Consider the following 12,136-nt stretch of genomic DNA (forward strand, 5'->3'; position numbering starts at 1 on the left):
ACCCTATCAGCACATGGACTTTCACTTAGGATGAGGAGAAAGGTTAGTCACCCATCCGGCTAGTAGGACTGTTTCTCTACCTGACAAAGGTACATGATGGGAAGTGATTACAGTGTCAGTTACCTCAGGGTTAGAGGGAAGGGACTATCACACACTATTTAGAGACTTACTCTAAAAGATTAACTAAAGGCAAAGAAAATAATTTTTCTGTGAATGGTGTTAAACAACAGAGGGACTGAGGTCAGGTCCTTTCTGTGTCTTGTCAGGTGACCCAGAATCTGAGGTTTATTACACTCGAGAAGGGACTTGAAGATTTAAGGTTGTAAAAGGGTTAGAGAAATCTGTGTATCATTTAGTATCCTAGGGATGTTAGCAGTGGAAGTCAGGATGTTTTACCATTGTTCTTACATGTCAGGGGTTGAAAATGCATGTCAATGAACAATCATAGAATATCATTTTATCATGTTCTTATAGTGTGTCAAGCACTACTCCAAACACATGAATCTCACCGGCTCTAATAACTTCCAGGCAAGACGCCTATTGTCATGTACCATAATAAAGGGAGGGAAATTAAATTGTCTGGGGCCACAGGAACAAGACTGGATCCCAGGTGATCTGACTGCACAATGTGCAGGCTAGCCCTAAAGCTGTCTCACTATTGAATCCCAAGTAATCTGACTTCACAATAAACAGGCTGTCTCACTATTATGGTGTCTGTGGTATGTGCTCCTCTCTGAGTACTTAAAGGATTTTGCTAATGCATCTTATTGTTACTTTGGTCAGAGAATCTTAGGGAATACCTAGATAGAGGATTGAGAAATCACCAAGACTGGGTCATAAAGGCTTGAAAACATGACATTTGGAAAAGGTGCCTTTTTCCATGAAATTTGCTGAGACTAGAAAACAGTTTGGCTCTGAAATTAATTGCAAGTCTTACCATTAAGTTTTAAAAAAACACTGAAAGGAAATCCCCATTCTTAACAACAACACGATTTTGAGGAGGAACATGTCTGCTGCAAGAATTAATACCTGTAAACTTGTTCAAATGTCAGGTTAATGTTTGAGTTCTTGAGTATCAAGCCAGAGAGAAAGAATTGCCAGTCTTCTTTTAGCAAGTAGGGAGTGTCCAAAACCTGGAACAAACACAAAAGTTGTTTTAAAGACAGTTGCATACTAACTCATACAATAAAAAGTATTATTCAGTTAGACATTTTTGAGATATTTTCTGTTGTGATATTTCTTATTCATTTTAAACCCCAAGTCAGAAAATAGCACAATCCTAGTAAATGGATTAAGCACTGAATAGCATCAACCAGAACAACTGAAACTGTGTTTTTAGAGCAACTTGAACTCATTAAACATATTAAGAGAAAGTCATAAAGCAATAGACTCAGTCTCTTAGGACAAAGTGAACTAAAACTCATTTTCCAGTCAGGCGTGATGCCACAAGGCCTTAACCCCTTATTCTGGAGGTAAATGCAGGAAGATCTCTGTGAGCTCCATGACAGCCAGGGCTACCTTGTGAGACCCTGTTTTAAGAACAAAACAAAGAAAATAAACCCTCACTTTTCAACTGTCCCACACAAATTAAAGAGAAGTATATTAGTGTGTGGCTGGACATCTCCCTTCTAAAATGTTCAGGGACAAAAGTATTACAGATTTAGAATTTTTTCTGATTTTAAAATATTCACACACATATAAAGAGGCATTTAAGGGATGGGACCCAACACCAAACATAAAGTTCACCTATGCTTAATTATTTTCTTATTCACGTAAGTTGAAGGTAATGTTCTTCCACTGTTTTCTTAGGAAAAGAAATAGAGACGATGTGATCCATTGATGCTCTCAATTTAGTATCACTTGACTAATAACAGCTGAAGCTACAATTGGTTACCTGTGCAGTCATTCACTTGTTTTTAGTACAGGTGCCAGGTGGAAAGCATACACACAATAAAAGAGGGAAGTAGAAATGCATTCCAAACGTCAGACTCTGGGGCTGGAAAGATGGCTATGAGGATAAAGGGTTTGCTGTGCAAGCATGAGGACCCGAGTTCAGAACCCGGCACCCATGTAAAGGATGAATGTAGGTGTATTACCTCAGGACCAGAGAGCAGAGAAGGGCAGATCCTAGAGGCTCACTGGCTAGCCGGTATAGCTAACTAATGAGCTCCAGATTTGGTGAGCGACCCTGTCTCAAAAAGTGGAATAGAAAGACATCTGACATTGACCTCTGGCCTCCGTACATACATACACAATATTGTACACACACAGACACACACACATCAAAATCTATAGAAAAATACTAGGAAGTCACCTAAAAGCCAGGTATGTGAATCAAACCTCTATATTAATGAAGAAAGTGAAAGTGCTGTCTGAGTCCTGGAGTGAGTTAGTTTTTGGGGAAAGCAAATCTGAAATCCAATTCTTAACTTTGTCTCCTCAATATTGACCAGGTTAAGCCTACTACCTACCCGCGCGCGTGTGTGTGTGTGTGTGTGTGTGTGTGTGTGTGTGTGTGTGTGTGAGAGAGAGAGAGAGAGAGAGAGAGAGAGAGAGAGAGTATACTAGCTACTATAAGTAGAATTTCAGCTTGTTGAATGAGAGCAAAGTTCCTATGGTTTTTCACTTGATGCAACCCACCAGATACAGTGAGGCCCAAGGGTCTGCCCAAGCCTCCCTCATAAGAAAAAAAAAGTATTTACCTGCAATAATTTCTTGTTTGCATAAGGCTCACAGAGCAACTTTTCCACATTTGCACCAATGACAAAAGTAACAACCACAAGGATCATCAATATCCAGCAGAAAAGGAAGCTGAATCCAACCCCACTGGAAAAAAACACAAACAGCATGAGTTATTAGTTCTCATTAATTTCACCTACTCATCGTATGTAGAGCTGCAAGCTTCAGGGCTTTGTGGGTAAAAATGCATTGACCTTCCACAGTGAAGGGAGGCAGTGATTACCACCAATGGCAAATGCTTATAGAACCCTTACAATAATAGTGTTGGGTCTACCCATGGTCTTGCATAGTTCAGAGCTTTGACTCCGGGACCAGTTGAAAATCAATTCTTCCTACAAGGATGTAGATGGTAGAGAGACATTAAGTAGGAGGTGTGCTTGTGGAGATCCACACTGCCAACCTGACAGGCTCTAGAATCACTTGGGATGTAAGCCTCCAGGCACACCAGTGAGGTAGTGTCTTAATCTGCTTTCTATTGCTGTGATAAAACACCATGGTCAAGGCAACTTATAGAATGTTTTATTTGGTTTACAGTTCCAGAGGCATACGATTTGCCATGATGGAGAAGCGTGGCAGCAAGCAGTAGCCTAATGACTGTAGCAAAGGCTGAGGCCTTTCACTCTGAACCATAAGCAAGAGGGAGAGAGAGTGCACTGGGAATGGCATGGAGCTTCTGAAACCTCAAAGCCCACCCCCAGGGACATAGCTCCTCCAGCAAGGATACACCTCCTAAACCTTCCAAACAGCTCTACCAACGGGGGACCAGGTATTCAAACATCTGTGCCTGTGGGGATATTCTTAGGCATGCTTTCGAGGGGTTATCTGGATTAGGATAATTGGAATGGGACAGTCTAAGTGAAGGTAGCAGCATCCCATGGGCTGAGCTCCCCAACTGATCAGAAAGAGAAAACAAACCAAGCACTAGCATTCTTGACTTGCTGCCTGCGGGTGCAGCATAATCCTTCAGCTCCTGCTGCCATGACTTCCTCATCATGATGGGTGTACCCTCAAAATATACCCTTCCTCCCTTCAAGAGCTTATCAGGTACTGTGTCCCAGCAGTGAATAAAGTAACTCACACGGTACCACCGAGGTTCGGAAAGGGACCAGTGTGGCTCTGTCTCCACAGGAGCTGCAAATAATGCCATGGAGAGGCACAGTGGAGGGGGGCTAGGAGATCCCAAGAAGAAGAGTCATAAGGGGCTAAAGCACAGGAGGAAAACAACCAATTTCTTTCTGCAGAAAACACTTTTGGCAGAACGTGACAGATGAGTTAGATAGGTGTCAATATGGTGGGACACCACTGCGGATACCCATGACAATGGCCTATTGTTGACGGAGAGAAGTAAGATGAATGAAATATAACATGGAAGGCAATGTTGTATGAGAGGTAGATGGAGGAAGGGACCCAAGGGAGGGAGGTGGCAGAGACACTGATGCTCTGTGCAAGGACAGAAGATGAAATGGACCTGGGTCGTGGTACCAGTGATATGCTACAGCATGACGATGCAGAGGAGGAGTTCAATGGCTTTGGAACACATGCCTGGGATTAGAGGAGACATCAGTAATGTCTTAGAAATGGCCCTTTAACCCTGGGGATGGATTGCAGAGACAAACAGCCTGGGGCTGGCCTGGAGTACTCCATCCTTTGAAGAATGGGTGAGAGAAGGAAAGCCAGCGATGAAAGACAAGGCAGAGAGCAAGATAGAAACCATGTAGGTGTGAGGTTGTCGACTGGGAGTAAGGGCTTTACACTAGGGGGAGACACTTGCAGAAGAGAGTACTCAATTCTGCAAACACTGTTGTCTCCACTGTCCTGAAGAGCAGAAGTGGAATGATGGGTAATAAAGTAAATTGGAGTGGGCCTGGAAGCTACTGGGAGATGAAGAAACAGGAAGCAATCATGAAAGTAAGAGGGCTGGTGCATGGAGAAGAGTTCTGGAAGGACTGTTGGTGGTCATTCTTTCTGCTTAATAGGGGGAAAGGACAGAGTAGTTGCCAGTCTCTGTTTTCCAAATATGAGTACACATATCAGTGATGAGGACAGGTGTGTGCACATAAGTCAGCGGCATGGACAGGTGTGTACACATAGATCAGTGATGTGGACAGGTGTGTTCACATAGATCAGTGGTATGGACAGGTATATATACATAGATCAGTGGTGTGGACAGGTGCGCACACACAGATCAGTGGCATGGACATAGGCGAAGGGTAAGAAGGCACTGATGTGTTTTCAAAGGCTCAGGGGAGAGGAGGACCAGGAGGAAAAAGATAATGAAGAGTAACAAGGACCAAAATGGAAAACAAAAGCAAAAATGTCCTTACACACAAGGACCGGTGATGTAACTCAGCGGTAGAGCACTTGGCTAGCATGTGTAAAGACCCAGGTTTGACCCTAGTAACAACAAAGAAAACTAAGATGAAGAAAAGGAATATGCAACAAAGATTCCAATGGTTAGAAAGATCTAGAAAACAGATTTTCCAGCCCTGAGCTGTATGGTTATATTAATGCATGTCTAATTTTGTGACCTCTATTTTATCTTGGTAACGTTTTAGAAACCCACAGCAGTCAATGTAGTGCCAACTTCACAAGTGCTTACACTCTGGCCGACCTCATTCAGGCCTTACCACCTTAACACAAACTACAGAAGCACATCTCTGCTTACGCCGGGTCTTCTAGAGCTTGCTCTCCTTCTTCCGCAGCACCGCCTAAGTTGGGAGTCACTAAACAAAAGACCTAATAGTGTCTCTATGGCCTTTGCTAGAGTCTACTGAACCTTGGAAATGGCCCCAGCCATGCAGACATACTACTACATGATACCCATGGCTCTCTTGGAATTAACTTTTCTGAAGTCTACAGTAATGATCTGGACACTACTGTCAAGGGGTGAAGGGGAAAGTTTTATAATGGGCTTCAAACATACATATAAACAAAAAAAACAAAAGCTTGTTGCCATTGATGGGTGTCCTAATCTCTGAGGAAGTCTCACATTCTACGCTGTATGTCCACCATTGTGTCCCATGCAATCCCTACCATGCTCTGGGAACCCTCAGAAGACATTGAAAGGGCCACTAAACATTCATGAGGAACTGTTTGGGCCATCAGTTCTTGAAAGAGACCACACTCATGAGTGGACAATGTCACTATGTTCACAAGCATGTGGGGATGTGGTTGCAACAGAACTGAATGTAGGCTTTGCAGTTTGAAAGTAGAAGCCTTCTCATGGGTCTGAGGTGAACTGCACTGGGATCCAACCTTCCCGTTCCAAATGTCCAAGGATCTACCAGATGTCTCGAGGAGTAGAAGCGTTTGTAAGCACAGAAAGAATGTCAGCAAGCGGTCAAGCCTGCCATGTGCTGAGAAAAGGTTCAATGGTAAAGTAAAATAGGCATCCTCATCTGTGGCCCACCTGGAATGGACTCGACGGCATCTAACATGTTTAGCATTTCTCCTACCTCCATTCCAAATGTTCCCATGAGCCTTTGTCTCTGAAAAGACTCTGAACAGAAGTAGCTTGTAGCCTCCATCAGCCTGTGGACGGATTTTTTGCTTGCTTTCTTGCTTGTTGAAGCTAGACATCAGATTGTTGTTTTTGTATCCCTAAAATTTCATTTTTAACAATCTTATGAAGGGAGTAACTTTCCAAAGTAGTTTACTTCCCCATGAAGCAGTGAAACTGATGGAATATATATGCCACCAAAATGTTTGCCAAACAACCAGTTACTGAGGTATGAAAGTCTTAATATCAAACCAATCTACTTGTATCTGTGTTTATTTGAAAAAGGAAAAATAAATACATTTTTTCCTTGCTGGTGTAATTTGTTGTTGCTTTTTTTTCTTCACTGTTGAGAGGTACTTTCATTTGGAGATTCCCCCTCCCTCCATCTTCCCCCTCCTCCCTCCCTCTCTCCTTCCCTTTGGGTTGTTTCCAGAGTCTTGCACATGCTAGGCATGGGCTCTACCTTTAAGACACTTTTGAAGTCCTGGAGTAGAATATTTTAAATCTCTGTGTGTGAGAGAGCAAATAGGCTTCCATGTGGAGCACTTTCTCAGATCCTGGAAGTCCCTAGGTCATTCATTTGAGGCTATTTTCAGACACATTTACATTAATGTTAATAAAGGTCATGGTACTAGAGCCTGGATGGGAAAAGTATTTAGACACACTGATCACAAGAAGTCTGAGTATGATAGTGACCCCATGTTTAAAGAGGCAGACAAATGCATGGCGTCTGCTCTCCAGTCTTCCTCCCCACAGGGTAAAAGCATATGGCTGATGATTTGGTTCTCCATCTCCCAAAGGAGAAGTTTCTAACCCTTACTTCCCCTCGAGGCCCTAGGATAGTATAGTCTAGCACTATTTTCGATAAGAAAGCTTGAAGGCCACCTAATCTTCTTGGTGGTACATTCATTGCCACTGCACCTGTTTCCCAGTTTTAAGGTTCTGGTGCCATCATTGTGCTCACTGGTCTTGCTCGCTAAGCTTCGTCCCAATAACCTAGAGTAAAGATTCCCCAAATATGTGAACATTGATATGGATGTCTTCAAAGCAGGACTGCCACTCACACCTACCATCTTAGGTTCCCCACTGACAGGTACCTAATGCCTACTCTTGTCCCTAATTCAGGCTACTTGTCTAAGTATCGACGGTGCTGAGTTGGCAAATCTTGCTTTAAATCAAGTTCCTGGTGTTTCAAGTTAGCGGTACTGCTGGCGGTAGATAAATGGTGTCTCTGCTTCTCATGAGTGAGCGAATGAGTGAATGAGTGAATGAATGATGAAGGAATTAAGCAACTTTGAGATGATTTTCATGACACCTGCTTTAATAAAGAGCCCGCCATATGTAAGCAATGTGAACTCAGAGGCTCCAGGCTTCATAATACCACACCCAGCACCACCTCCTCCTTACATTTCCACCCTCAAGTGACAGAATGAAGCAAACACTCACGCCATGAGGAATATGCCTCCCGTGTTGGACACACAACCTCTTCTGGTTGGGGTGGCACGCTTGTCATAGCCATATACACCACACAGCAAGCCCAGGAAAAAGAAGGTCACAATGAGGGTCAGCAGGAAGCAGGCAATCAAGCCACCCAGCCACCTGGAGAAAAAGTACAGTGTTATGTACGACTTCTGGTTGTGAGCCTAGCCTTCCGTCATTATTTATCAAACAGGCAATGGCTATTTTGACTGAGCTTGGCTAAGGCTGGAGTAGCCTTATTCATCTAGCAACAGAGGGTAAGACTGCATGACTGCAAGCCCCCTTCCCCCTTTCCTCTTTAAAAAATTTTTAAATTTATTCTTCGTGTTTATCACACCATGCTTCCCAAGTCCACCCATTTCTCTCCCCCACCCCAAAATAAAACAAAAATAAAATTTAAGAGAAAAAAGGTGGGGGGGGGGAGAAAGAAAAAGAATAAAGGAACAAGGGGAAAATCTTGTCATGGAAACTGCAGTGTGACACAGTGAGTTACACACTAAACCCCTCCGTCCATATATTTTACATGCAGATGTTCATCGCAAAGAACCATTGGTCTGGTTTGAGGCCCTTGATCTCTGCTACATCGTGTTGCTGCTCTGTGTTGTGGTGATCCTGGAGCTCTGGGTCCATAGGACTCACCCTCCCCCAACCCCTCCCCATGCTCCAGCGGATTACAGATGGGGTGGATGTTGGGGTGGGCCAACACATAACCCTGATTCTAGGCTTGGGTACCTACAGGATTGGTCAGCCTGCCAGCTCTCGCCTGTCTTCAGCACCAGGATAGGCTCTCCAGCATTGCCCTGGCTAATTCACCCCTACCAGCAATGAGCAAAGGGCAGCTACCCCTGCTTCTTAACCTAACAAGGCAATACATTTTTATTTTCCTCTAGGCTTGGTAGCACCTTTTCTCTATGGAGTGGTGGACACCCACAAGTGTCACATGGGCTCATAGCAAGCCCAAGCTTCCTCAGGTGCCTGATCAAGACGTTCAAATCCTATCAAGTTTCCTAGTTTTTGAAGCTGTGGCTAGGGTCTGGGTAGATAACAGAGGAAAAAAAACAAGCTCCTCTCCCTTTCTCAAAATTCTTTTGGGATTGCAAGAATATTCTGGGATATCATGTTGCTTACCAAACCAGAAATACTCTGTGTGGCACATAGATATATGAGACATTTAGAGTTTTATGAGCATCCTAAATCAAATGTTACAGAATGCAAAGCTTAATTCTGTAATGGTCCTGGGAGATATTTTAGGATAATGGAGCTTCAATTATGTCTTTCTGGCATTCCCGGCATGCACACCAACTTTCTCTGCAGCCAAGGAGTATTCAAGGCTAAGAATGCTTTCCAACATTATAGACATTAAAAAACAGAAGTAACTGCTCCTCTTGGGGCCTCCTAACAGAAGAGGCCACTAAAGCTTCTCAGGCAATTAAAAACAATTTTGGTAATTACACTAATAGCTACCAGCAACCATTCAGTGGGATGTTTTATCCAGGTATCAGAGAGGCCAGATTAAATAAACTACGGAGCCTGTTCAGAGAACTTTCAGAGTTAATTAATCAAATGATTAGCTGAAATGTTTTTTTTAAACAAAAGCTTTATGGTTTCTGGGCAGGGGTGGAAAAAGAAAGGAAGGAAGGAAGGAAGGAAGGGAGGGAGGGAGGAAGGGAGGGAGGGAGGGAGGGAGGGAGGGAGGGAGGGAGGGAGGGAGGGAAGAGTAGCTGGAAGGAGAGGCAGACAAATGTACTATGCTGTCTCATTTGGGAAACTTAGTCTCTAAGGGACATTCTGTCTTATGTCTGTGCCAGTGTCTGCTGGGGTGTCCTTGTCCCACAGTGAAAATGTGGCAGGAGTCCCTGGATGATTACCCATTGTGCAGCCAGATGGTACGCCCTTCAAGGGGTCACTTCCCTCTCCTGAACCCCGAAGTCCTTGTCTAAATAACAGTCATGCACAGAACATAACTTAGCAGATCTGTGGAGCACTATTGGAAGGATTGTGGCTAAAATGCCTAGTGAGCTCACTCCTAAGGGTACGATTTCATCATTTGTCTTGTGCAAAAAGTAAGCCAGGTGAGAGAGGGCCTCTAACCTCTCCAGGGGCTAGTCCTAGGGCTGCACCCTTCAGAGAAGAAAATACACCTTATGCTTCATGGATGCCTAAGTTCTCCTCTCCATGCTCTGTCTGAAATGTCCATCATCACCCTCCAGGACCACACACCATGGCCTGCATTATTTAAGCCCTGGGTACAGCAGCTGCCTGCCAACAGCCTCCTCCCCCAGCTCAGATGCCAACCTAGTAGCCTCATAGCACAGCTAAAAACAAACCAGATTCCTTCAGAAAATAGTAGCTTCTGTGTATATGCTTCAGGAACCAATGAGCACACTTTCCAAATACCCTTCTTGATTATTTTTGAGCTTCCAAATCCTAATATACTCTTGGCTTACTAACAATACCAAAGATTCGAGAATCAATTAACAACAAAATCCTAAACTGCTGAACATTTGACAAGGATTTCCAGTTCCCCAAGTTTTGCTTTTAAATTAGGAGTGTTTTATGAATATGCATTTCTTGGAAGCCACACTAACCATGTCTGTATTGCTCCAGTTTTATTGTGTGCTGTCTTAGTGTGTGTGCTGGGTATATGGCACACGTATGAACATGCTTTTGTAGGGCAGAGGCTGATGTCAGCCATCTTCCTCCATCACTCCCCACCTTAGTTTTTGAATCAGGGTGTCTCACTGAAGCCAGAACCCATCCACTGGCTAGGTTGGGGGCCAGCAAGCTTAGGGCTCCACCAGTCCCCTCACCACCTCAGTATTGGGGTTGCAGATGCCCACTGCCCTTCTTTGCTGACTATTTTTTTAAACATGGGTGCTGGGGGATCCGAACTCAGGTCCTCACACTTGTACTGCAAGCAATTTACTGCAACACTGTTTCTCCAATCTCCTTTGACTTTCATAAATGAACATAGCTGGGATTGTTCACACAGGCCTCAGCCTCCTTATCCCGTTTGTTTTTTATCATGTTATTCTGGAAATTATGTCATGTTTTTGTACCCTTACAAAGCAAGCTTCACGCCTTTCATTTGACAGCTCCAAGGAGGCACTCACCAGTATGAGTCATATTCTTCCAGTTTAGGCAGCTCCTGCTGCAAGTAACTGTTGCTGTCATTAATGTAATTGGAGACGTCAAACAGCACCTCCTTAATAGGAATACTTTGGCTCACACTTGTAATGTTGGAGCTGATGGAATCCAAGGCCTTTTTGACATCTGAAAACAAAGAGACCCCAGTTACTCACTTTCAAACAGACAAGACAGAGTCCTTGTTTGGGGACAAAAAAAAGTCAACTAGGTGTTCCCCATGTTCTGTGTAGGCTTCTAACAAAGTATAACAAGCACCAATAGAGCTAAGACCATCTACAAGCAACAGCCAAACGACATAGTGAATGTAGTGAATGTAAGCACAGACTCAGCGAGATGGTACTGAAGTCAAGCAAGGCTCCCTCGTCTAGCATCTCACAAATAAATAAATAAATAAATAAATAAATAAATAAATAAATAAATAAATGTTGGGTGTCACATGACTAACATGCAATGTGTCTACCATGTGCCAAGTACTTCTGTCAATATTAATCTGCTTCCTTGCTGATGCAATGTCTGCTTTATTCCCACTTTACTGTGACCCAGAGGACCATGTAGTTAAGTTGTTCACCCATTGTTCTCTTTAGTAAAGTACTAGGTTTTTGCCGATGTTTGTTTTAAGGAAGTCCTGTTATGTGATTTGGGGGAATAGTAAGAATAGACATCCCCTTACTTAAGAAATGGCCGTAAAGAGACAGACATGTGTACACAGTAATTCCACCATGGGGAAGGCAGAAGCCAGTAGATTGCAGCCAATTTGAGGCCAGCTTAGTCCAAATAGGGATTTTTTTGGAGGGAGATGGGGAGAAGGAAGGAGAGGAAGGAAAGAAAAGGAAAGGGAGGAGGGAGGGAGGGGAGGAGAGGGGAGGCAAAGGGAAGGAAAGGAAGAAAATAGACTAAAAATAAAAGAAATGTATTACTTCTTGGAAAAGTGATCTCAGTTGATGTTCATTAAACAATTACTTGACTCGTCCAATTGGGGACTTATTGCAGAAGCCTATCTGTGTTTCCTACATCCAAGGACAGCACAATGCCTGTGATCATTTCCCACTCAGATCCACAATGGCTTTCCAGAGACCAATGTTCTAGAATGTGTTAGTCTGTCCCAACAGACTCTGATCTCAGTTCACACTGTGTCACCTGACCATTGTCTCACAGGTCCAGAGGTTAGGTTCTGTCCCAGATGTGCTAAGAACAAACACAATAGTTAAAAGTCCACTGATTCCCATGGGCAGAGAAACTGGTAAGCAATGGTAAACAGGACTCTCTCAAAGC

At 43.5% G+C, this 12,136-nt stretch overlaps 1 protein-coding gene across 8 annotated transcripts in view; it reads right to left on the minus strand.

Annotated features, from left to right (window-relative positions):
* Window positions 1–12,136, minus strand: part of Prom1 (prominin 1) — a 103,874-nt gene that overhangs the window by 20,604 nt on the left and 71,134 nt on the right. For all 8 annotated transcript variants that reach the window (XR_005877738.1, XM_040747044.1, XM_040747045.1 and 5 more), the window contains 4 exons: window positions 10,831–10,990; window positions 7,685–7,837; window positions 2,703–2,826; window positions 1,030–1,133 (listed from right to left, as the gene is read on the minus strand). Coding sequence is in view for 7 of the 8 variants with exons in the window: in XM_040747044.1 (XP_040602978.1) it covers window positions 1,030–1,133; window positions 2,703–2,826; window positions 7,685–7,837; window positions 10,831–10,990 (541 nt within the window). In the remaining variant the exon portion in view is untranslated. The remainder of the gene's footprint in view (window positions 1–1,029; window positions 1,134–2,702; window positions 2,827–7,684; window positions 7,838–10,830; window positions 10,991–12,136) is intronic.

The sequence above is a fragment of the Mesocricetus auratus genome, unplaced genomic scaffold (genome assembly GCF_017639785.1).
Source record: "Mesocricetus auratus isolate SY011 unplaced genomic scaffold, BCM_Maur_2.0 Super-Scaffold_100006, whole genome shotgun sequence".
NCBI classification, from domain to species: Eukaryota; Metazoa; Chordata; class Mammalia; order Rodentia; family Cricetidae; genus Mesocricetus; species Mesocricetus auratus.